General features: G+C 45.4%; 2 protein-coding genes across 12 annotated transcripts in view; both read left to right on the top strand.

Annotated features, from left to right (window-relative positions):
• The window catches only part of ACLY (ATP citrate lyase), a 31,242-nt gene extending 16,908 nt beyond the window's left edge, over window positions 1-14,334 (top strand). For 3 of the 5 annotated variants that reach the window (XM_054801372.1, XM_054801374.1, XM_054801373.1), the window contains exons 10-29: window positions 281-342; window positions 518-635; window positions 792-946; window positions 1,355-1,445; window positions 2,587-2,616; window positions 4,364-4,505; window positions 6,355-6,523; window positions 7,030-7,134; window positions 7,389-7,585; window positions 7,750-7,831; window positions 8,904-9,014; window positions 9,549-9,676; window positions 9,868-9,961; window positions 10,235-10,389; window positions 11,160-11,310; window positions 11,863-12,006; window positions 12,227-12,340; window positions 12,870-12,952; window positions 13,204-13,280; window positions 13,477-14,334. In XM_054801372.1, the coding sequence (XP_054657347.1) occupies window positions 281-342; window positions 518-635; window positions 792-946; window positions 1,355-1,445; window positions 2,587-2,616; window positions 4,364-4,505; window positions 6,355-6,523; window positions 7,030-7,134; window positions 7,389-7,585; window positions 7,750-7,831; window positions 8,904-9,014; window positions 9,549-9,676; window positions 9,868-9,961; window positions 10,235-10,389; window positions 11,160-11,310; window positions 11,863-12,006; window positions 12,227-12,340; window positions 12,870-12,952; window positions 13,204-13,280; window positions 13,477-13,571 (2,303 nt within the window). In that variant the 3' untranslated portion in view covers window positions 13,572-14,334. The remainder of the gene's footprint in view (window positions 1-280; window positions 343-517; window positions 636-791; window positions 947-1,354; window positions 1,446-2,586; window positions 2,617-4,363; window positions 4,506-6,354; window positions 6,524-7,029; window positions 7,135-7,388; window positions 7,586-7,749; window positions 7,832-8,903; window positions 9,015-9,548; window positions 9,677-9,867; window positions 9,962-10,234; window positions 10,390-11,159; window positions 11,311-11,862; window positions 12,007-12,226; window positions 12,341-12,869; window positions 12,953-13,203; window positions 13,281-13,476) is intronic. The other 2 variants (XM_054801375.1, XM_054801376.1) reach the window with 1 other exon arrangement.
• Window positions 14,335-15,363: 1,029 nt separating this feature from the next.
• KLHL11 (kelch like family member 11) lies at window positions 15,364-21,574 on the top strand. 7 transcript variants are annotated; one of them, XR_008573907.1, is made up of 4 exons: window positions 15,376-15,856; window positions 15,940-19,189; window positions 20,865-20,971; window positions 21,340-21,574. XR_008573907.1 is itself a non-coding variant. In XM_054801367.1 (2 exons), exons 1-2 carry the CDS (start codon window positions 15,384-15,386, stop codon window positions 17,534-17,536), a joined length of 2,070 nt encoding a protein of 689 aa, XP_054657342.1. In that variant the 5' UTR covers window positions 15,364-15,383; the 3' UTR covers window positions 17,537-21,574. The 7 variants fall into 7 exon arrangements, 1 of the variants encoding a protein (XP_054657342.1); XR_008573905.1 differs by having other exon boundaries at window positions 20,862-20,971; XR_008573908.1 differs by lacking the exon at window positions 20,865-20,971.
• Window positions 21,575-21,644: the final 70 nt, after the last annotated feature.

Below are 21,644 nucleotides of genomic sequence, written 5' to 3'. Positions count from 1 at the left end.
AGAGCTTTTAATGTACTGCCGCCTTCTGAGTGAAATAGTGGTGGATTTCAGTCAGCTCTTGCTTCAGAGACAGGAGCAAATGTGGCCTAAGATACTCTTATCAGAAAAAATTTTTGCTTGATACAAAGCTCTTCTCTTCCAAGCTCTGCTAAACACAACTTACTGCAAACTACTGGCTAGTCTGAACTGCAGCATTGTTTCACTTTATGTCCTAACGTGCTTCATGATCCTACAGCACACTGTGTTCTTGAAACAGTTTTATTTGTGTTTCTTCCCTCAGGTAAAATCCTGATCATTGGAGGCAGCATTGCTAACTTCACCAATGTAGCAGCCACTTTTAAAGTAAGTGACTACTCAAAAGTACCGGCAAATGCCCGCAGTCATCAAGCCTGAGCCATTCTCCCCAGCTGGGTGTTGTGCTGAGGCTGACAGCACATCTTTTCCAGGAGTTCCTGGGAGGAAGGGACAGGGTCAACATTGGGCTGCCCAGTTCACCTGGCCTGTACGTTTCTTTTAGGGCATCGTGAGAGCAATTAAGGATTACCAGGGCCCTCTGAAGGAGCATGAGGTGAGGATCTTCGTACGAAGAGGAGGCCCGAACTACCAGGAAGGATTACGTGTCATGGGAGAAGTTGGTAAGGACCAACCATTTCCTTAAGTTTTGTTCTTGCATCTTGTGTCTTCCCCCTGCTTTCTGCGGAGCCTTTTCAAGGTTAAATGCTTCACTTCGACAGAAGCTCGTCTTGTTCCCTTTTCCCCCCAAGGCTAACTGTTCTTGCATGCACGCACAGGGAAGACCACTGGGATCCCCATCCATGTCTTTGGCACGGAGACTCACATGACTGCGATTGTGGGCATGGCGCTCGGCCATCGACCCATCCCCAACCAACCGCCTGCTGCAGCCCACACCGCTAACTTCCTCCTCAACGCCAGCGGCAGCCCCTCGGTGAGTTCCTTCCCCTCCCTGAAAGGCAACGCTTGTGAGGAGCCTCCTCGAGGCAGCTTCCCTGTCTGAACAGGTCACAAACGGATCTTGGCCACCACTATCTGCACAAAGGTCCAGGAAGCTGAAGCAGCTCTGCCTGCAAGGTTTATCAAAAAGGGCCCTCCCAACATGCACCTCGCTTGTGCAGAAAATGTGACCCCTCAAAACCATCCCTGAGACTCTTGCATCTACTGGGATCTTGGGCATTTAGGAGTTTTCCCTCACTTGACTGAAATGGTCCTATTTCAACATTGACTTTCTCTGGTTTTCTTTGTAGACTAGCATAGCCAAAGTGGCCATCTTTTCCTACATGCTCCAGGCCTTATCCGGCACACCATCCCTTACTGACTTGGCTTCTGAATCTTTCAGACTCCAGCACCAAGCAGAACGGCTTCCTTCTCAGAGTCCAAACCTGATGATATTGCTCCAGCCAAGAAGGCAAAGCCGACAACACCTCTTGGTAAGTCCAGCATTGGAAGTGATTGCTAGCGGTTCTCTTCTGCTCCAAAAGGCAGAATGTGGACTAAACTAATGCTTTTTCTGGATATAAAGGGAAGCAATTTTGTGGTACCTGTCTATCTTTGTTTTGAATTTAAGAAGTGCTTTGAGAATGTTGTCATTTGTGCTATTAGCTCATACGCAAGGTGAGTCAGAGTTGCTTTGATCTGGGATGTTCCTCTGAAGGGGAACAGCATGGTTTAGCTCCAGCTTTCCCACATCCCCTTATGCAAGGCCAGCGGACAACAGGTTAGAGTGTCTGTGCTGTGGTTGCTGAACTGATACCTGCTCCCCAGTTAATTCCCTGGGGGATGTTCCCATGGGATGCTGCTGGAACGATGTAGGTATTCAGAAAGTCCTTGGTACGTACTGCAGCTTCCTGGATGAGCTCTCTGCAGTCAGCTCAGTAGGAGTTGTGACATACTCCTCACATGTTTAGGGTTGGAGGGTCCTGTGTGGTGTGTGGTTTTTGTCCTGTTTTCCAGTTTTCCTACAAACGGAAGTTTGTAGGAAGCTTCTTTAGCATGGTAATATGCAAGAGCTTTGGCAGGTTTTTGCTTGTATTTGTTGGAAGCCTTATTGGGTAAAAGCATGTTGTATGGGGGGAAAACAGCAGAACTGGGCAGATACAGAATGTGATAATGTCGTGGTCCTCCTCCCTTCAATGTGAGGAGATACTGGCCTTGTTTACAACAGTATGGCATGATGATGGCAAGATTTGGGTCCAATTCCGGTGAAATGCCTCACAAAATCCACTACTGCTCTTAATCATTGTGTGCAGAATTTTGCACGAGCGATAGCTCAAAAATACAGTGAAAATGTTTGATCTGTGGAGCTTGCAGCACAAGGAACTGCCACCTGAACCTGAAATGTGTTTGTGCTGGGACAAGCAAAAAGCTTATAGATGGCAAAATGCAAAATTTGATGTCCAGATATGTGGAGAGTGCTCCAGTCTGCTTGTGTTTTACCAAAAGCAAAACCCAAAAGACCTGAGTGCTGTGGGGAGGAGGGATGCTGCAGCACCCCATGGCAGGTGCCCTGCTGTTGGCATGACAGCAGCCAACTCTGGCATATAGCTGCATGAGTGGTTCTCTCTTCAACAGATTCAATCCCAGCTTCAAGACCTGGTTCAGGTAGGACATGTGTGACAAGCTTAATGTGCCTGGCCTTGCTGGCAGCTGACTTTTAGTTCTTGGTTTTGTTGCTGTTTTTTCTCTCCAAAAGTTTGCAGTGTTGTCTGGTCCTTCCCTTCCCTCCTGCCCAGCATATTTGGCTATCACCATATGAACTTTTCATCTGTTTTTTCAAGTGTAGATCACGTACTCTCTTGCACAAAAACTTACTATTTCTGGGGGAGAGAGGGACAGGTCTCAAACAAACTTTAGTTTTTCTTCCCTTATCCCCTATAATCATTATGGAGAAAAGCAGACCTAGGTATATTGCGAAAAGCTCCGTTCTCTTTGCTTTCAAAAAGAAGGAATCACTAACCATGCCTAATGACTAACATTTTGTTTCAAAGGGAAACAAAATAGTGCGGGTGCCTTGCTTATTTATGGGCCTTGAAGGGCACAGAAAAGTCACTGAATGAACTAAATGTTCTAGTTGCCTTATCAGTTCAGCAAACCATTAAAGCTTGTGCTCAGTGAAGTTACGGGGATGTGAAGCACTCTCTTGAGCTCTGTGCTGGATGAGAATAAACTGCTGAATTGGGGTCAAGGTAGAGTTTCAAGCCGTCTCCCCTTTCGTAAGAGGAGGGACAGCAGAAGGGGGGCTCTCAGATTCTTCCTCGTGTGGTCTTGGACAGATGGTATCACCTTTCTGGGCCTGCATTTTCCTGTTTCTCTGAATACTAGTATTGCCTCCTTGCAGGCACCTGCAAGATAAACGGAATTTTTCAGGGTAGGCAGTTTCCTAATAACAAGTCATGTGGCCATGCATCTAAACTATGAACATGCAGGAGAACAGGGACTGATTTCTTGTTAAAGCCTGCACAACAGTATCCTGTTTAATCCCTAATGCTGTTTACCTCTGATTCAAAGCCAAAAAGAAATTAGCTGTAGACTGAATTGGGATCAGCGGTTGGATCAGCTCTTGAGTTCTTAAGAGTTTTAAAAGGAACTCTGCCTGGAGTCAAAGGGAGGAGCTCAATATTTTGCTGTGACAAGTGGTGTAAGTGTACTTTAAGCAAACAGTCCATCCTCACTAGCTGAACAGTTGCCTTTCCTGTGATTCTGTCCCCAAAGCCAAGTTTTGGGCTACATATAAGTTCTTGGAGCCATCAGGTTTATGTTGGATTCTGATCATCAAAAAAAACCTGAAAACAAAAGCTAAGTATGTAGAGCTCCTTTGCTTTCTTTGTCCGCTCAGTTTCCCGCTTTTCTTTTTATTTCCTATTGTTCTACTGTGGTGCCCTGACAAACACAGGAGGCAAACCTCCTGTGGTTCTCCCAGATTGTAGGCCATGTGCAGATAAATAAAATTTAGAATTCTTTTCTTCAGCTTTGCAGAATAAAACTATCTGGGAGGAACATGAATGGCCCACATGAGAAGAGGAAGAGGCAGTTTTCACTGCTTATCTCTCCTCTCCTACAACAGCTCTGCCCTGTGATTAAGCACTTGCCCATTTTGTGAAACACAAAACTTGGCTATTGTGTTCCGAATCCTGGGAAGGGGGATGCTGCCTCATCTGCAGTTTCTTCCTTAGTGTGGACAATGTGGCTACTACATCCTGCAGCTCACCTGCTGGGTTCAGTTTGGAGGGAGGGCAGTTTGCTTGTCTAGGAGACTTTCAGCAGACGTTTGGCAAAGTTGCAGTTTTTGTCTTGCACAGATGTACATTTTGAGTGCGTTTTGGGTTTTCCCCCCTCTCTCTCTGAGCAGGTAAAGCTACCACCCTGTTCAGCCGTCACACCAAAGCTATCATTTGGGGGATGCAGACACGGGCTGTGCAAGGAATGCTGGACTTTGATTATATTTGCTCCCGGGATGAACCTTCAGTCGCTGCCATGGTTTATCCGTTCACGTAAGTAGCTTGTGTTGACCGCATTATTTTTCTGACTGCTTCCCTCAAATTTTTCTGTTGGCTTCCTCCTCTTCCAGTCTCTGCTGTTCTTTAGTGTAGCTCTGCCCTAGTCTACATCTCTGCTTTAACACCTTCTCCCATACTCCCTTTCACCATCAGGTTGGCTTTGCAGACTGCTTCCTCTTTCCCTCAACCATTGATTTCAGGCTGCTCTGTTGAAACAGCTTAACGTTAGCCACATAATTTAAGTCCCACCGCATGCTCTTTCAAAGAGTGTCCAAATTATGTTCATTCACTCGGCAAGGAAGGAAGGTATGACTAGTTGGGCTTTCTTTAACAGCTCACTGGCTTCACAGAGGCAGTAAGGCTATTGTAAGGTTTCTTCCACTCATCTGCTGTTTGCTGCATGCTTGTCTGAGACATCTTGATTTGTGCCTGCAGCAGCTGGAATTTTCCCCTCCGAATATTAGCCAGAATGGGAGCAGCTCTGCTAATAGACTAAAGCAGTCTGTCTGTCATGTAGCCAAACAAAATTAAAAAAAAAAAAAGAAAAAAATCTTGTTCGTACACTTTCCTATAGTTAGTAGTTTCTAAGCAGGCAGAAAGTGTGCAGACCCTTCCGTGGGAATAGAGTTCTCTTGTGGCATTCACCCTCTTTTACCTTATCCCCACAGCTAAAGGGGATGAGAGAGGCTTTTGGGTGTTTCAGGTCACCCTCAGGAGGAACCTCCAGAGCATGAGCTGTTTTGATACTGTACTTCATGAGCGTGGGGGGGGTCTCCCTGTCAAACAGGGCAAGTAGCGAGAAGGAAAGGAGTGGCTGTCTGGCCTGCTGCTGAGACAGTGAGATGGGAGCACGTACAAAGGTAGGAGGTTTGTTTTATTTCTGTGGTATTTACAGACATCCAGGATAGCTGATGTCTAATCAGCCTCTGTCCTGCAGAGAATTTTGCCTCTTGGCAGTTAAGTACCTTGTGGTGTTAGTCTGCAGCTCTGATGATAATTGCAGCTCTGTAGTATCTTCTCAGCAAGTGCAAACCTCAGGGTACCAAAACTGAGTGCAGGCATAGTCACGTCTATAGATGAGTGGGAACCCCTTGCAGTGTTGCAGTTGTTTAATGAAGAAAAAGCAATAGGGATTAAAAGTTTAAGGCTACCTATAATTATCTGATTCTGCTTGACTTTTTGGAGGAAGCCAGGCTGGCAAAACCTGGAATGTTCCATTACAAATGTACCAGTGTGGGGACACAGCCGCTATCTCTAGACTCTTAATGACTGAACAGATTAGATGTCAATGAAGTTCCAGTCGGAGCATCTACCGTGTATAAAAGACAGCACCTCCAGTGACACTTTCCTAGGCGCATGTCCTTCAGTGTGCGTGGGGCAGGGTGGGTAGAGTCTCACTGTAGCAGAATTGGAAAGCTGACTGGCCTGGCTGTTCCCTGCAGATACTGGTTTCCTGTTCCCCCGGTCCGGTACTTGTTCCAGCCCAGTAATGCAGCTTTGCATGCATCTCATTCATTACTCTTTCTGTGCCTCATTCTGTCTTCCAGCTCGGAGTAGAATTGAGGCTCTGGTAACTTCACTGTGGGAGAGCTTATTCATCTTGCTGGATGCCTCTGTCCCCATTAGCCCGTCTCCTTCCATATGCTGCTCTGTTCTATACTCTGAAGAACCTTCCGCTGTTAGTATGGTCCCTCCCCATGTACACTCACTTCCTAGTGAGTCTCACAGTCAGTCTTGGTGTCTGAGAATTGGGGTTTGTAAACTCCTCTGTCTGCATGCACTGTATCCCTTTGTGTTTCCAGTAGCCTTAAAAGTCAGGGCTCTTTCATCTTCTCCTCCATAGTGGTGACCACAGGCAGAAGTTCTATTGGGGCCACAAAGAAATCCTGATCCCAGTCTACAAGAACATGTCAGATGCCATGAGGAAGCACCCAGAGGTGGATGTTCTCATCAACTTTGCATCTCTGCGCTCTGCTTACGACAGCACTGTTGAAACCATGAATTATCCACAGGTGAGTGAGGGATCGAGAAGCAGCCTAGGAAAAGAAGGAAGATCTTGTCAGTAGGGTATCAGTGTTTCTTAAACCATGATGGCATTAGCAAATTGGCTTGGTCTTCCACCTTGGCACATAAATACCTCAATTCTAACTCTGTAGGCCCTAGGAGCATACTGGAGTTGCACAGTAAATTCTAATGCTGGACTTCCAATTTGCATAAGAGGAACTTGGCACATCTTTGTTAGGAGTGATTACTTTGGGTTGGTTAAAGTACAGCGCTGCTTTAATGTGCAAGGGGGAGGAAAAAACCTGCTCCAAACAGTGCGTTGGGACTGCTGTGAAGATCACAGCAGACCACGGATCCACGCAGCGGGCCTTCCTGCGTGCAAGTGCACAGCGTGACCTCCCGAGGGCCTGGCAAGGGGCCGAAGCTGGTCGTGCCCCCGAGCAGCTGCTCACCTTCTCTGTCCTGGAGAGCCGCAACGCTGGGGATACTAATGGTTTGCTTTACCTTCATGCAGATCCGCACCATTGCCATTATTGCCGAGGGTATTCCGGAGGCCCTGACACGCAAACTGATCAAAACAGCTGATAAAAAAGGAGTCACTATCATTGGGCCTGCAACTGTAAGAACTGGTGATCTTTTTCTCCTCTTGTCCATCTGTCTTAATCTTCAGATCGGCTTTCTCTGAAGCATAAAGTATATCCTACAGTCCGTCTTGTCTTTAGTCATATAAAGCGCGTGTTAGTTTCTCATTTTAAGGTCATGTTACTGTCTTCTGTTACTTGTATAAATACTGATGAGACTGTCTTGCAGAAACATTCCTAAGGTTTGTGTATATTTTACAGGGCTTTACATCTTTCTCCAATTTTCTTGTAGGTTGGTGGGATCAAACCAGGTTGCTTTAAAATAGGCAACACTGGAGGCATGCTGGATAATATCTTAGCATCAAAACTCTACCGTCCTGGCAGTGTGGCTTATGTTTCACGGTCCGGAGGAATGTCCAATGAGCTCAACAACATCATTTCCCGAACCACCGACGGGGTCTACGAAGGGGTGGCCATTGGAGGAGACAGGTAGGACTCTGCACCTTCGACAAAGACACAGTTTTAAGTCAGTCAACAGAAGAATTGTTAGTAATTTGGAGGAAGGAAGGGCAGGTTGGCTCTTAATTTTTCTCCTTTCAGAAAAGTTGATGAAACAAATTCAACTTCCACCATTTTCCCTGTATTCTACCCAGATACCCTGGTTCAACTTTCATGGATCATGTCTTGCGTTATGAGGATACTCCAGGAGTGAAAATGATTGTAGTGCTTGGAGAGGTGAGTGAGACCAGTTCACACCCATCTGAGAAATACCCAACTGTTTTGTTTTGGGAGCTCTGACCTGGCTCCAAGGATGCCAAATAATAGCTGTAGATAAGTGACAGCTCTTCATACTGTTCTTGAATGTTTGAATTTTTATTTCGTGCTTCTTTCATCAAAAGAAATTGAGTATTGCAGCCCTGAGGAGAAGGACTTGGGGGTATTGATTGATGAGAAGCTCAACATGAGCCGGCAGTGTGCGCTTGCAGCCCAGAAAGCCAACCGTGTCCTGGGCTGCATCCAAAGAGGTGTGACCAGCAGGTCGAGGGAGGGGATCCTGCCCCTCTGCTCTGCTCTGGTGAGACCCCACCTGGAGTACTGCGTCCAGCTCTGGGGGCCCCAGCACAGGAGAGACATGGAGCTGTCGGAGTGAGTCCAGAGGAGGCCACGAAGCTGATCGGAGGGCTGGAGCACCTCTCCTGTGAGGACAGGCTGAGACAGTTGGGGTGGTTCAGCCTGGAGAAAAGGCGGCTCCAGGGAGATCTAATTGCGGCCTTCCAGTACCTGAAGGGGGCCTACAGGAAAGATGGTGAGGGACTGTTTATCAGGGAGTGTAGTGACAGGACAAGGGGTCATGGGTTTAAGCTGAAGGAGGTCGATTTAGATTAGATGTTAGAAAGAAATTCTTTACTGTGAGGGTGGTGAGGTACTGGAACAGGTTGCCCAGAGAGGCTGTGGATGCCCCATCCCTGGAAGTGTTTAAGACCAGGTTGGATGAGGCTTTGGGCAACGTGGTCTAGTGGAGGGTGTCCCTGCCCGCAGCAGGGGGGTTGGAACTAGATGATCTTTAAGGTCCCTTCCAACCCAAACCATTCTATGAGTGTATTCCACAGACAAGTATAGTCTCCCCTACTTTAAAAAAAAAAAAATCAAATAAGGAGGCTTTGTTCTGAGACTTCAGCTGTTATTCAGTGAAAAAGGAGGGGAAAAAAAAAAAAAATCCAGGTAATGCTTCCATGCGTGTCTTGGCGCTGGTTTCTACAAAAGTGCAAAGCTTTCAACCAGCTCAGCACTCTCTCTCTTTCTGCAGATTGGAGGCACAGAAGAGTATAAGATCTGCAGAGGTATTAAAGAAGGTCGTATCACCAAGCCAGTAGTTTGCTGGTGTATTGGTACTTGTGCCACCATGTTCTCTTCAGAGGTACGTGCAAAAATGGGGGCAAATGCATGAAGTAAATATATATCCACGACAGGAAGACAAAAGTCAACTTCTCTCGCTGTGCCTAAACTTTCCAGCATTGCTGGTAGCAACTTAACATCCAGAAGTTATTAAATATAAATGGAAAAAGCTTTTTGTGCTTCTGTAGTCTGCTGCTGGAGATTTCCAGGGGATTCTGCATACTTGTCAAGGGAGCCCAAAGATCCCAGGGAATGCAGCAGATTCCAATAGCCACCTGCTTCTGGAGTGGGAATGGGAACGATGGAGAGTGGGGGAATTTAGGGAGGCAGGAATTCAGTGCAAGAACCTGGAGTGATTCCAGATCAGACAATGCCCTGCATATTGTAGTGGTGACTTGAGTTGCAACCCAGAGTTCTGTTAGCCCAAATAAGAAGGCAGATGGGCAGTCACTGGTATTCCTGTCACCAGTTTTCTAGTCAGTTCTTTATTCTGTTTTACTCTCTGCAGGTAAACAACTTGTGTTCCTTACTGCTGTATCTTCTCTTGTTTGTGTAGGTGCAGTTTGGCCATGCAGGAGCTTGTGCCAACCAGGCTTCTGAAACTGCTGTTGCAAAGAATCAAGCCTTGAAGGAAGCTGGTGTGTTTGTTCCCCGGAGTTTTGATGAGCTGGGAGAGGTCATTCAGTAAGTCACATTAAGGCACCGTCAGCAGGGGACAGAAACTGTTAGGGCACTGATTCAACCTTGATAAAGAATATATTCTTGCATAAAGAAAGCAACTTCTATTTATTCTCGGGTTTTAAGGTCTAGATTAAGACCACCTCACTTGTATCTCTTATAAAGGACTTAAGTTAATAAGTGGATTCTCTCTGTAGGTCTGTCTACCAGGACCTTGTGGCCAAAAGAGTGATTGAACCAGCCGAGGAAGTGCCTCCTCCAACTGTGCCAATGGATTATTCCTGGGCAAGGGTGAGCTCTGCTGTTTGACCTGCTTTTTGGTTCCTTAGAAACCAGACAGGATGTTTGCTGTGATTCTGGATGCTTATGGTGATGATGGTGTTGCCTTGGGGTTTTATTGCACACTTTATAATGTTATCTGTGAGCTCCCTGGCTATGCTGGTTCTACGCTGTGGAAGTTGCTCTGAGGGCAAGCTTAAGGCATTTTTTGACCGCTCTGCCTCCTACTGCCACTTGCGTCTAATGTGGAATGTTTAAAATCCCATCTTTATGCTGCGATTTCAGGAGCTGGGTCTGATCCGCAAACCGGCTTCCTTTATGACAAGCATCTGTGATGAGAGAGGTCAGGAACTGATTTATGCTGGGATGCCAATCACTGAGGTCTTCAAAGAAGAGATGGGAATTGGAGGGGTTCTGGGCCTGCTCTGGTTTCAAAAGAGGTGAGGCAGCTTATTGTGAAAGCTCCCAAGTTCTCTGGCCTGAAGTTTTGCTTGTTTATTAATAGACTTCTAAGCTCAAAGTAATTCCAGAATTCCTTTGTGAATGTAGATGCATTGGAAATGCCATCTCTATACCCCCTCCTCTGAGACCACTTCAGCATTTCAAGGCTTCATACAGTATGTTTTAGTCTTGGGGTGAAGTTTTCCATAAGTTTTGTGGTGCATTGAGGAGATTTCTCTATTCTAGGCCTGTTTCACACTCTGACTACTTGCTTATTATCATTGTCACCTTGACACTAGAGAGATTGGGGAGTTGATAAAAATTTGCTGACCAGCCTACAGGGAACCTCCTGCACGGCAGAAGTTTGCTGCCTTCATCTGATGATGTTTTCATTAGAGACACTCTTGGTACTAGCCGGAATCTCTGGCTCAGCAGAAGAGGATGAACAGAACTGCAGCACAGCCCCATGGCTCCCCTCAAGGCGACCCACAGAACTTACTGATCAGTCAGCTGAGTGTGTGCAAGCTCAGCCTACAAAACTGACCCTCAGCTCTGAGCTAAACAGCTCCTGTGGAACCTGAATTAAAATCTGATCTCTGAGAAAGATATTAGGGTGCACCGATGGGTATTGTGACCCTACAGCTCCCTTTCTCTGTTCTACTTCTTTCAGGCATACACCTAAAACAAAAGTCACTGCCCAGTAAAACACCAAATGTCTTGTTACTCAGTTTTAATTACAATAAATGACTTTGGTCTCTTCCTTGCTCAGGTTACCAAAGTATGCCTGCCACTTCCTTGAGATGTGTTTGATGGTAACAGCAGATCACGGTCCTGCTGTGTCTGGAGCCCACAACACCATTGTCTGTGCAAGAGCTGGAAAAGATCTTGTCTCGAGTCTCACTTCAGGCCTTCTCACTATCGTAAGTACTTAATCTCCAGAAGATTTAGCTTTGCTACTCATTGCCCTGTCCAGATTTTATTACTATGAGATTTAGATTGGCTGCAGAGCTGTGGACAGGTTGTGTCTGTTCACTCACACTTTGAATTCCTGTTGAATTCAACTCTAATAGCTTGATGCTCTAGGTTTAAAGCCTAGTCCATTATTCTAGTAAGCAAGACTATTTTGATGTCTCTCGTTTGAGTCTAGAAATATTTTTGTAGAGGTCAAATTGCTGTCAGCGTTGTCCCTCTATGGTTGCCTAGTCTCTTCCAACACTGACAAGTAAAAATGTGGATAAAACAGACTTTAGATTGCATTTCCCCCCACGCTTTATCTCTAGTGGGGATGCATTGGCTACGTATTGACATTCGTGTTGAGTTATGAACAGATGCTTTATCTCAGGTGCCTGCTGACTTTAACTTCATGAATGCCACATTGATAGGAAAGGCGGATGGGGAAGATAATCCTGTGCTTCTTTTGTACCTTAACTGTGGAGTCCTTTGCTAGAATTTCCTTTGCGTATTGCACCCAGGGTGACCGGTTTGGTGGAGCACTGGATGCTGCAGCTAAAATGTTCAGCAAAGCCTTTGACAGTGGGATTATCCCTATGGAGTTTGTGAATAAGATGAAGAAAGAAGGGAAGCTGATCATGGGCATCGGACACAGAGTCAAATCAGTAAGAAAACTGCATTAGTACAAACTGGAGATTGGTTTGGTTTTTTAGAGAGTTGGGGGAGAGAGAAAAAACCAAAAGAAAGAAAATTAGCAACTTTCAGAGGGAGCTGTTGACCAAATTCTCAGGACTTATAAATCCTAAACCCACAAACAGTAAAGCTTATGGCAAGTACCTGTGTAAGAGGCAACATCAGTGACTGTAATGTGTTCTTAACTTACAGATAAATAACCCAGACATGAGAGTTCAGATCCTCAAAGACTACGTGAAGCAGCATTTCCCTGCCACCCCACTGCTGGACTATGCACTTGAAGTAGAAAAAATTACAACTTCCAAGGTGAAATGCGCTCATGTTTATCTCCTCTTGAGCACTTTTTCTTACTGGGGGACAAGTGACATGCGGTTAATACTGTATTTTAATTGCAATGCTTCATAAATTGTTGCTGGGTTTGGGTGTTTTCCTATGGTAGACTTTGGGCCAAGTAAAACTACAGTTTGGTAAGGCTGAAGGCATTTGTTGGACACTGGGGAAAATGCTGAAAAAAAAAAACCCCAAAACCCATTATCTGTGTATACTGTGTCACAGTATATCTGGAACTGCTGTACTCTTTAATGAGGCAGAGCTAGCACATGTGAGAATCTCTCTGGTTTGAACCAAATGCAGGCCTGTTCTTTGGGGCTGGTTTTCCATCATTCACATTAAGTGTGGCTCTTGCTGAGGTTGCTGAACAGCCTCCTCTGTTACTAGGCTCGTGTGCCCACAATTACGGGCAACCCTCAAATTACCCTTGAGGATGGCAGCTGCCAGGGGAACATCATTTGCCACTGTTAACATCTTTATCGGGGTGTGTTTTCATTTCCTGCAGAAACCAAATCTTATCCTGAACGTAGACGGCTTTATTGGAGTTGCCTTTGTTGATGTACTCAGGAATTGTGGCTCTTTCACACGGTAAGTAGGTAGCGCGCCGTTCCTCTTAGCTCACGGTCCTATAAACATGATGGGAGCCATACTGCCAGCTCATGTGGGGCCAGGATTTCAAAAGGACATTGTGAAGGAAATGCAGCCTGGACTTGGGGGAAGGAAGAAGCTTTCACATGAATCTGGCATTGCTACTGGCACTAGAGCAGACTTAGCCTTTCCAAGATTGAGTCCTTAAATAGATCATTATCAGGAACTATTTAATTTGTTTTCTCTTGCAGGGAAGAAGCAGATGAATATATTGATATAGGAGCTCTTAATGGCATCTTTGTCCTAGGCAGGAGTATGGGATTCATTGGTAAGTTTGCAGTCTTTCTGCCCCTTCCCTTCTACTAGGGGCTGCCCTGCCACCATGGGCATGAGACAAATGTCAGCCTCTGGGGACTCAGTCTAAAACACTGGTTGTAGGAATACAGAAATCAAAGTTCTTTCAAGGCAAAGTAAGACTAGAATGAGGAACAGACATTTTGTAACACAAACCACTTTCATTTTAGGACACTACCTGGATCAGAAGAGGTTGAAGCAAGGTCTGTACCGTCACCCATGGGATGACATATCCTATGTTCTACCGGAGCACATGACTATGTGAGAACCTGTGGTTATCGCCTTAGAATGTCACTTCAAGAAGGCAGAAGCCTGCACAGAGGACAGCGACAAATGGGACTTTGATGTATAAAGGCCATTGGTATACAGACCTTGAGCTGCCTGGTCAAACTGTGCAAAGCAACTGTTTTATAAGAATAGAAACTTACTCTAATAAAAACCAAAACTTGTGATATTCCATATGTTACCTGCTGTATTTAATACTGTCTCTCACCCTTTTATTTTTTCTACTCTTGTTTCATTTTGTTTCCAGAAAAGATTTTAAGGGTTCTGGGAGGGGAGTTTTGCTCCTAGGCGCAGTCTTACTGAAGTTGTGGAAGATCCATTAGTCTGGTAACAAGCTGCAACTTTTCCTAATACAGGGAAGGTCCCCATCATCCCCCTAAGCCATGACTTGGGCTTTTTTTGTTATTGGTTGCTTTTTCAATTTGTTTACTGTGTTCTCATCTTCAGTCTGATTGTATCCTGAATAGTGGGACCACTGCTGATGTATAACCAATGTTACTCAAACTCTGGTGTAGTAATTTAAAGTGTAAAGTTGTAACATACTGCTGTTTAAAACTGTGAAACTACATGTATTCCAGTGTCTGTATTTATGCAAAGAATTTCTCATTTACTATTAGATTGCTGGTATATGGAATGTCACTCGTGTTATCTGCAGATGCAAAAATAATCTCAGTAATAACTTCAGTGTCCTACTTGTCTGTGTATTGTAACCTAACTCAAATAAATGATACACTACTAATTTATTCTTTTTCTACTTCTGGCTTCTAAAAGTATCTAATAGAACGCGTGACAAGCTGGGACACAGTTGTTTAACAAAATACCAAACCTCAGAGCAGTTATTTGTCTCATGGTGTGTGTTCTGGTTGATGTAAGAGAAGGGAAAAAAAGAAGAAAGAAAAAAACCAACCAACCCCATACTGACTTAATGCACACTGAAACGTGACAGGTTGAGATGGAATATAACAAATTAGAAAAGAAAAAGGAGGGAAGTAATTATCTATAATTGATATAGCATTATACAAGAGTTAGGGAACTGTATCATGTTGTAAACATTGAAATAATCAACTACACCTCCTCGTTAACCCCATTCTAGTTAACAAAAAAAAAAAAATGTGCCTTAGGTGGCGTGAGTGCATTCCTCATGTAAAGTCCCTTCCCTGCAGGCTTGCCTGAGCATGATGTTAATGAGAAAAAGAATCCAAAGGCTAGCTGAAGGTTCTGAATAAAGCTTTGTAGTCGTTTCTGTGTGGTACCTGGTCCCTTTGGCACAGCGGCCCGGTTCCCTCACGAGGTGACGGCAAAGCTGCCGTTGTGCTACTCGGGCTGAGGCACCAGTGGCCTCGCCAGCCGGCCCGGCTGTAGCCCACAGCACCAGGGCGGGCCTAAAGCGGAGAAGCATGCGGGGGGCAGGTCGGGCTTCAACCCCAGCGCGGGGCAGGCCCAGCAGCTGCCTCCGGACGGGTCTTTCGAGGTCGCCGGGGAGGCGAGGGGAGCGGGAACCGCCGGTCCCGCCTGAAGCGGGGGAGCTGGTGCCTCTGCCGCGGTGCTGGCCCAAGCGCCCTCTCTGCTCGCTGAGGAGCGAGGAGGGGAACTCACCTCGGCCGCATCCCTGCTCCCCCGGGCCGAGGGGACTGAGCGCCCCGGGCGCTGCGCTTGTGCCAGCTGCCCCCGCATCTCCCCGGCCGCCATTTTACCTGCGGCAGCGGCACCGCCTCCCCGCCAGGGGGCAGCGCCGCGTACGTCACTGACGCCGCCGGCGCCGCGCGCGCAGGCGCACCAGCTGCAGCCCGCCATGTCGGACAAGATGGCGGCGGCCGCGGCCTCTCCTCAGCCACAGCCGGGTCCCGGCCCGCCAGCGGCCGAGGCGGAGGGCGGGGGCTCCCGCGGCGGTGGGGTGGATGGCGATGGGGAGGCGGAGGCGTTCGGGTGCCCAGCGCACTGCTCCGACCTGGCCTGGCGGCAGAACGAGCAGCGCCGCCACGGTCTCTACTGCGACATCACTCTGGCCTTTGGCGGCGGGCGGCCCGGGGCGGCCCGCGAGTACCGGGCGCACCGCTCCGTCCTGGCCGCCGCCACCGAGTACTTCACGCCGTTGCTCTCTGGGGGCTTTGCGGAGTCGCGCTCGGGCCGTGTGGAGCTGCAGAAGTGGAGCTCGGAGGGCGGCCCCGACCCCGACACGGTGGAGGCCGTCGTCGGCTTCATGTACACCGGCACCATCCGTGTCAGCCCCGGCAACGTCCACGAGGTGCTGGAGATGGCCGACAGGTGAGCGGGGCCCGGGGGGGCTGGCCGCTTCCGCACCGCTGGCAACCGGGCTGCAACATCACTCCTGTTCATTTGTTCCACAGGTTTCTACTGACCCGGTTAAAAGAGTTCTGTGGAGAGTTTCTGAAGAAGAAACTCAACCTCTCCAACTGTGTTGCGGTTCACAGCTTAGCCCACATGTATTCCTTGAATCAGCTGGCCCTCAAAGCTCAGGATATGATCAGAAGGAACTTCCACAAAGTTATCCAAGATGAGGAGTTCTACACTTTGCCCTTTCACCTCATCAGAGACTGGCTCTCAGACTCAGAGATCACAGTGGACTCTGAAGAAATCCTCTTTGAGACCGTTTTGAAGTGGGTTCAGAAAAATCCTGAGGAAAGAGAGAGGTACTTTGAAGATCTCTTTAAACTGCTTAGATTGTCTCAGATGAAACCCACTTACCTTACTCGCCATGTCAAATCTGAAAGGCTGGTATCGAGCAACGAAGCCTGTGTTAAATTGGTGTCTGAAGCTGTGGAGAGTCACGCCTTGCGGTCTGAGAACTTGCAGTCTGGTAATCTACAACATTCCGCTTGTCCTGTAGCGTTGTTGCCGCGTTTTGGACAAAACATGGACGTCATTATGGTGATCGGTGGCGTATCAGAGGGGGGAGATTACTTGAGTGAGTGTGTAGGGTATTTCATCGATGAAGATAGGTGGGTAAACTTACCCCACATACACAATCATCTTGATGGGCATGCTGTTGCTGTGACAGAATCTTATGTTTATGTGGCTGGCTCCATGGAACCAGGGTTTGCCAAGACTGTAGAAAGGTACAATCCAAACAGAAACATTTGGGAGCAAGTCTCAAATCTGATAACCAGAAAGCATTCTTTTGGCCTTACTGAAGTTAAAGGAAATTTGTACAGTATTGGTGGACATGGCAATTTCAGTCCTGGCTTTAAAGATGTGGCCATTTATAATCCCGAGCAAGACAAATGGCTTAACCTGGAGTCAGCACCAAAGATTCTTCGTGACGTCAAAGCCGTTTCTGTAGAAGACCGGTTTATTTATGTTGCTGCTCGTACCCCAGTTGACAGCGATAGCGAAGATGGATTGAGGGCGGTTATTATCAGATACGATGCTGAAACAAGGCAGTGGCAGGATGTGGAGTCTCTGCCACTCATTGATAATTACTGCTCTTTTCAGATGTCTGTTGCTAACACAAACTTCTACCATACAGCATCCTGCTGCCCCAAGAGTTACCCTATAGATAATGAGGAAGCCAAGATAAAGATCTCTGGCAGGGCCTCGGATGAAATACTTGAAAGCTTACCCCCAGAGGTTCTTAGCATTGAAGGAGCAGCTATTTGTTATTACAAAGATGATGTTTTTATCATTGGGGGGTGGAAAAACAGCGATGATATTGACAAGCAATACAGGAAAGAGGCCTATCGTTACTGTGCTGAGAGAAAGCGCTGGATGCTTTTGCCTCCTATGCCTCAGCCTCGCTGCAGAGCGACAGCCTGCCACGTGAGAATCCCCTTCAGATGCTTGCAGGGAACACAAAGGTACCCTATGCCACAAAATTTGATGTGGCAAAAAGATAGAATAAGGCAAATGCAGGAAAGGCAGATGCAGGAAATACACCGACATTCCCTAAGCTTACGGAGAATGCCACGCTCGCAGATTGAGTGCTAGTTTCTGGACTGTCACTCCTAATGAAATACTGTGCTAAACCGTTTTGTTAGTCTTGATACGTCTTTATAAGACATGAGGGTGTTGATTGGATTTGATGCATAAAACCAGCATCTTTTATGTATTGAAAATTAAGCAACACAGAAAGTGAGGATGGGTGGGAATTGAGGAGCTGTGTGAGTCCAACAGTATTACTTAATGGTGCCCAGGAAAAACCTGTAGTCTGTAATGGGCTGTGAAATACCTCTGGGAACATTAAGTCTGTTACTTTTCTCTTCAGATCTTTGTTTTCAAGGATTTCTGTAGAGTTAGTCTCTAACGGTTCTATTTTGAAAATCAAAGACCTCTATCTTAATAATTTAGTGGTTACATTTGTGTGTGCTTGAAAGCACCTGTTTTATTTGCACTTATATATTGACATTCCTTTGATTCTCTCCTGAGTGACTAAACTTCACATATAATTGGTGTTGGTGTACTTGGCTTTCCCAAGTTGGAGGCAAGTGCAATAGTTATACCTATCTATGAAAACAAAAGCACAATCTTTATAAAATTACTTCAGGATGTTTCTACGTGTACTAAATATTTTGTATCTGTATGTTGTAGAGAGGCTGCAGAGTTCGTTTATAAATGGATGATTGGTAGAACACAAGAGACTTGCTAAAACAGAGAACTTGAGGCAGTAGATTTTTTTTTCAGGTGTATCTGAAGATGCTTTGAGTTTGTCCTCAACAGCTTCATTAGAAACTTGGGTCAACAATCAGCCTGAGAAAAGGAGTGAAAACCAGCAAAGTAGCCACCCACCAACATCAACACTTCACTTCTGTCAGTGTGGATTAGTAAGGAGGAGGTTATTTCACAGTCATAGACTGAAACCTGAGCTACTTGTAGGTCCTTTCTCAAACGTTGCACGTGGTTTAATTCTAGTGAAAAAGTGATCAGAAGAACCTCCACGAGCCTGTTTCCAGCCTGTCTTTGACAATCAGTACCCTTTGCCTTCAGCATACTTTCCCGAGACCCTTAGAGTAGCAGTGCTCCTTAACAATCGGCACTTGGTGTTCTGCTTGAAGTGAGATAGTTGAGTTTGCATAGTCTCTAAATATTTTCATTTCCCCACTTACTGCGGCAGGAAGATTTAAGCTGATTTAAGTACCTTTTGGCGTTTTGAGGTGGTTTGACATAAATCAGTGCCCTGGTTGGCTCTGGTTTGCTTACTGCTCTACTCCCAAGGAACAGAATGTGGAATATTTCCGTTAAGAGTATCACTGCCTCTCAGTTAGCTATCCCGCTGAAAACTCCTTCTCCCTGATCCGAAGAGCTCTAGGACAGTTTAGGTTACTAGCAGATTCAGTGCATCCTTCCTTTCCTTTGAATGTTCCAGGTTTTTACATGCAGCCTAACTCAGGATCTTAGGGAAGGGAAAGGGAGGAGTAACCAGGGTGTTCCAAAATTTGTGTAGACAAACATTGTTGGAGAATCTGTTTACTGTCTTTGGCTCGCATGATGATTTGTTGGTGTTTTTGATGTGGGCAACTTCTTTGCAAAAGAACTTCTAAACAGTTTGGTTTTTTGTTTTGTTTTTTAATTGTTTAGCTTTCTGAGCTGATACTTCTCATTTTCCAATTCAGCAGGCAACCTAGATCATATCTCAAACACTGGGTAAGTCTTTCAATCACATAGTATGTAAAGGTTTCTCTGATGTGTACATCCCTTAATGCTCCACTTTGCAGTTCACTTGCCACGTTTGATATCAGTAACTTCTCTTTTTGTAATAAAATAGTCTAGCTTTGTTTAAAAAAACAAAACACACACACACAAAAAAACCTTTGAAAATCTTAACAGTTTAGTCTCAATTTACTCATCTGTGGTAACTGTGTTGTATTTTATTTGCCTGTTGGATTGTTATGCAAGGGCAGATTAAATTGTACGATGCTGGCCTGATGCAGGAAAGGAAATAGGTAAGCTTGTTCAGGTTTAAGGCTGATGTTCAGAAGTGACTGTTCCCAGATCAGCTCACGCAGGCCTGTAAGCAAGGGGTTAATCAGTGGAGTTCGGCCCAGGAGCTCTTGCAGATTTGTCTGGAGTAGTTTAAGAACTGCTGCCCCTACAGCAGGGCTTGTGACTAGAAGTGTGAAAATGCCTCAGGGCTTTAGTAAGTACCAAATTAAATTTGTGGGAGCTCATTTTAAGATACTCTACCAGACTTTGCACAGAAGCAACTGAGAAGATTTTATGTACTCCATCCCACTGACTGTGCTGTAGGGATTTTGAAGAAGCAGTTGAACGATGGCAGTATGTCAGACCACCACAGCTCTGTCAAAGCCGTCTTGTAGTCTGTCAACAAATCTGGACAATTTGTAGGGAGAGATACCAGGATGATTATTTCAGTTGGAATATGAACTAAATAGTTTAACATGCAGCAGCATGCAACAAAGTTAGATGCAAGAACAAACTTCTTGCAGTCTTTCTTTTTCTAAGCAAAATTGATATTGCACTTACCGTGAGAACTTTTGGCTGACATTCAAGCTGTATTACTAAAGACATTCCAGTCAAAGACGATGTCAAAACAGCTTAGTGTCTGGAGAGCCGAACTTGTGAATGCCAGCCATGATTCTATATGTGATGCACTATGTCTCCGTATGTTCTGTTTGCATGGTGAGTGATGGGCACTGTGAACAACACTGGTTTGCTCTAACTTTTGCTATGCCAATTCTATGGAATTTTTAAGTAGCCGGGGTTATTTTTTAGCCTTGTCTTTAAGTGGACCAATTGCATTGCTCATGGTTTTTAACTGACAAGTCTAACTATCCATTGTATCACATGTAGGTGTTCGGAAGAATAGCATTATTGACTCTGGCTGTAATTTAGCCTGCTAACCTGTGAATCACATAACAAATTCCTTGTGGCCCCTGACTGCCGTGGCTTGCTGAGTGTTTATAAAATGATCCTATAAATAAAAGCCCGTGAATTCTTTCAGTGTGTTTATAGTGGCTGGTTAAATGTCAGTAAGATCCTAGTGTGTATTCGGTGAGTATTAAAAGGCTGACTGCTGGCCTTCCTAATGTACAAGACCATCAGGTGGAGTTTTTCCTCCTCCTTGTGACAATCATACCTCTGTACCTGTACTGAATACCTGCCACAAAATGCATGTTTCATGTCCTGCCTTTCTGCTCAAAGTATTAGTGAAGTAGGACACGTCCTGCCTAGCACTCAGCAGTCATTGTAGTCATTCCTAGGTGCCATATGTGTACATAATATTTTATAACTACCTGAATACTGTTAGTATGCTGGGTTTGTATGTATTTTTAATAAGACTTTCTCTTGCACATAGTAGGATACCACTCCAGAAATGAAGAAAACCTGCCAACTTCTAGCATGCATTATGAATAACTATGCCAAGCATTCTGCTATACTCTTTCAGTATCATTTTCCTCCATTACAGTAAGTGTTAAAATCAAAACTATTGGCTCGACTTGTGTGTCACGGAATAGACTGATCACTACTGACAAACTGACTCACAAAGAATTACAACTTTTTAGGTTATTTCTAACACAACCTTGTAAGAGTATGTTGTAACATTCGATGGGCTTAAAAAAGCAAGCTTAAAATAAGTGGTTTATGGCTTAGATTTATTTTCAGCTATGGCCACGTTATGTTAGGGTATAAACCATATCTCTAATTTGGCAGTCCTGAGCAGAAGTCTGATAAAACAGGTGCTCCTGAGGATCTAGTCCTGTTACTAATATGAATGTAAAGTGTGGAACTAACGAGATGTTTGAAGACCATTAATAGTCAGATACTCCTCTTAGGTCCATGTCACTGTGGGTCACGGCAGCTGCGCCTTCCTGTCGATATTAATGTAGACTTCAGCAGATTGCTTGGGGAAGCAGCACTCCTGTACTTACTTCCAGTAAGGTAAAGTAGTGTGTGTGTATAGGCTGTTGGAAACAAATCCTACTGTAATGTTCTTTACCTTAACTACACTGTACTAAAGTTTATTGTAATAAGTGAATTAATGAAAATAAACCTTTTATTTCTCTAGCATTCTGCTGTATCTTTTTTTTTTTTTAAGTTGCTATGTAGGCTGTGGCCAATACACACATTTTGTGGCGCC

Source organism: Grus americana, chromosome 22 (assembly GCF_028858705.1).
Source record: "Grus americana isolate bGruAme1 chromosome 22, bGruAme1.mat, whole genome shotgun sequence".
Lineage (NCBI taxonomy): Eukaryota > Metazoa > Chordata > Aves > Gruiformes > Gruidae > Grus > Grus americana.
The sequence above is the reverse complement of the archived record's forward strand: the minus strand, read 5'-3'. Positions and strand labels throughout refer to the sequence as shown.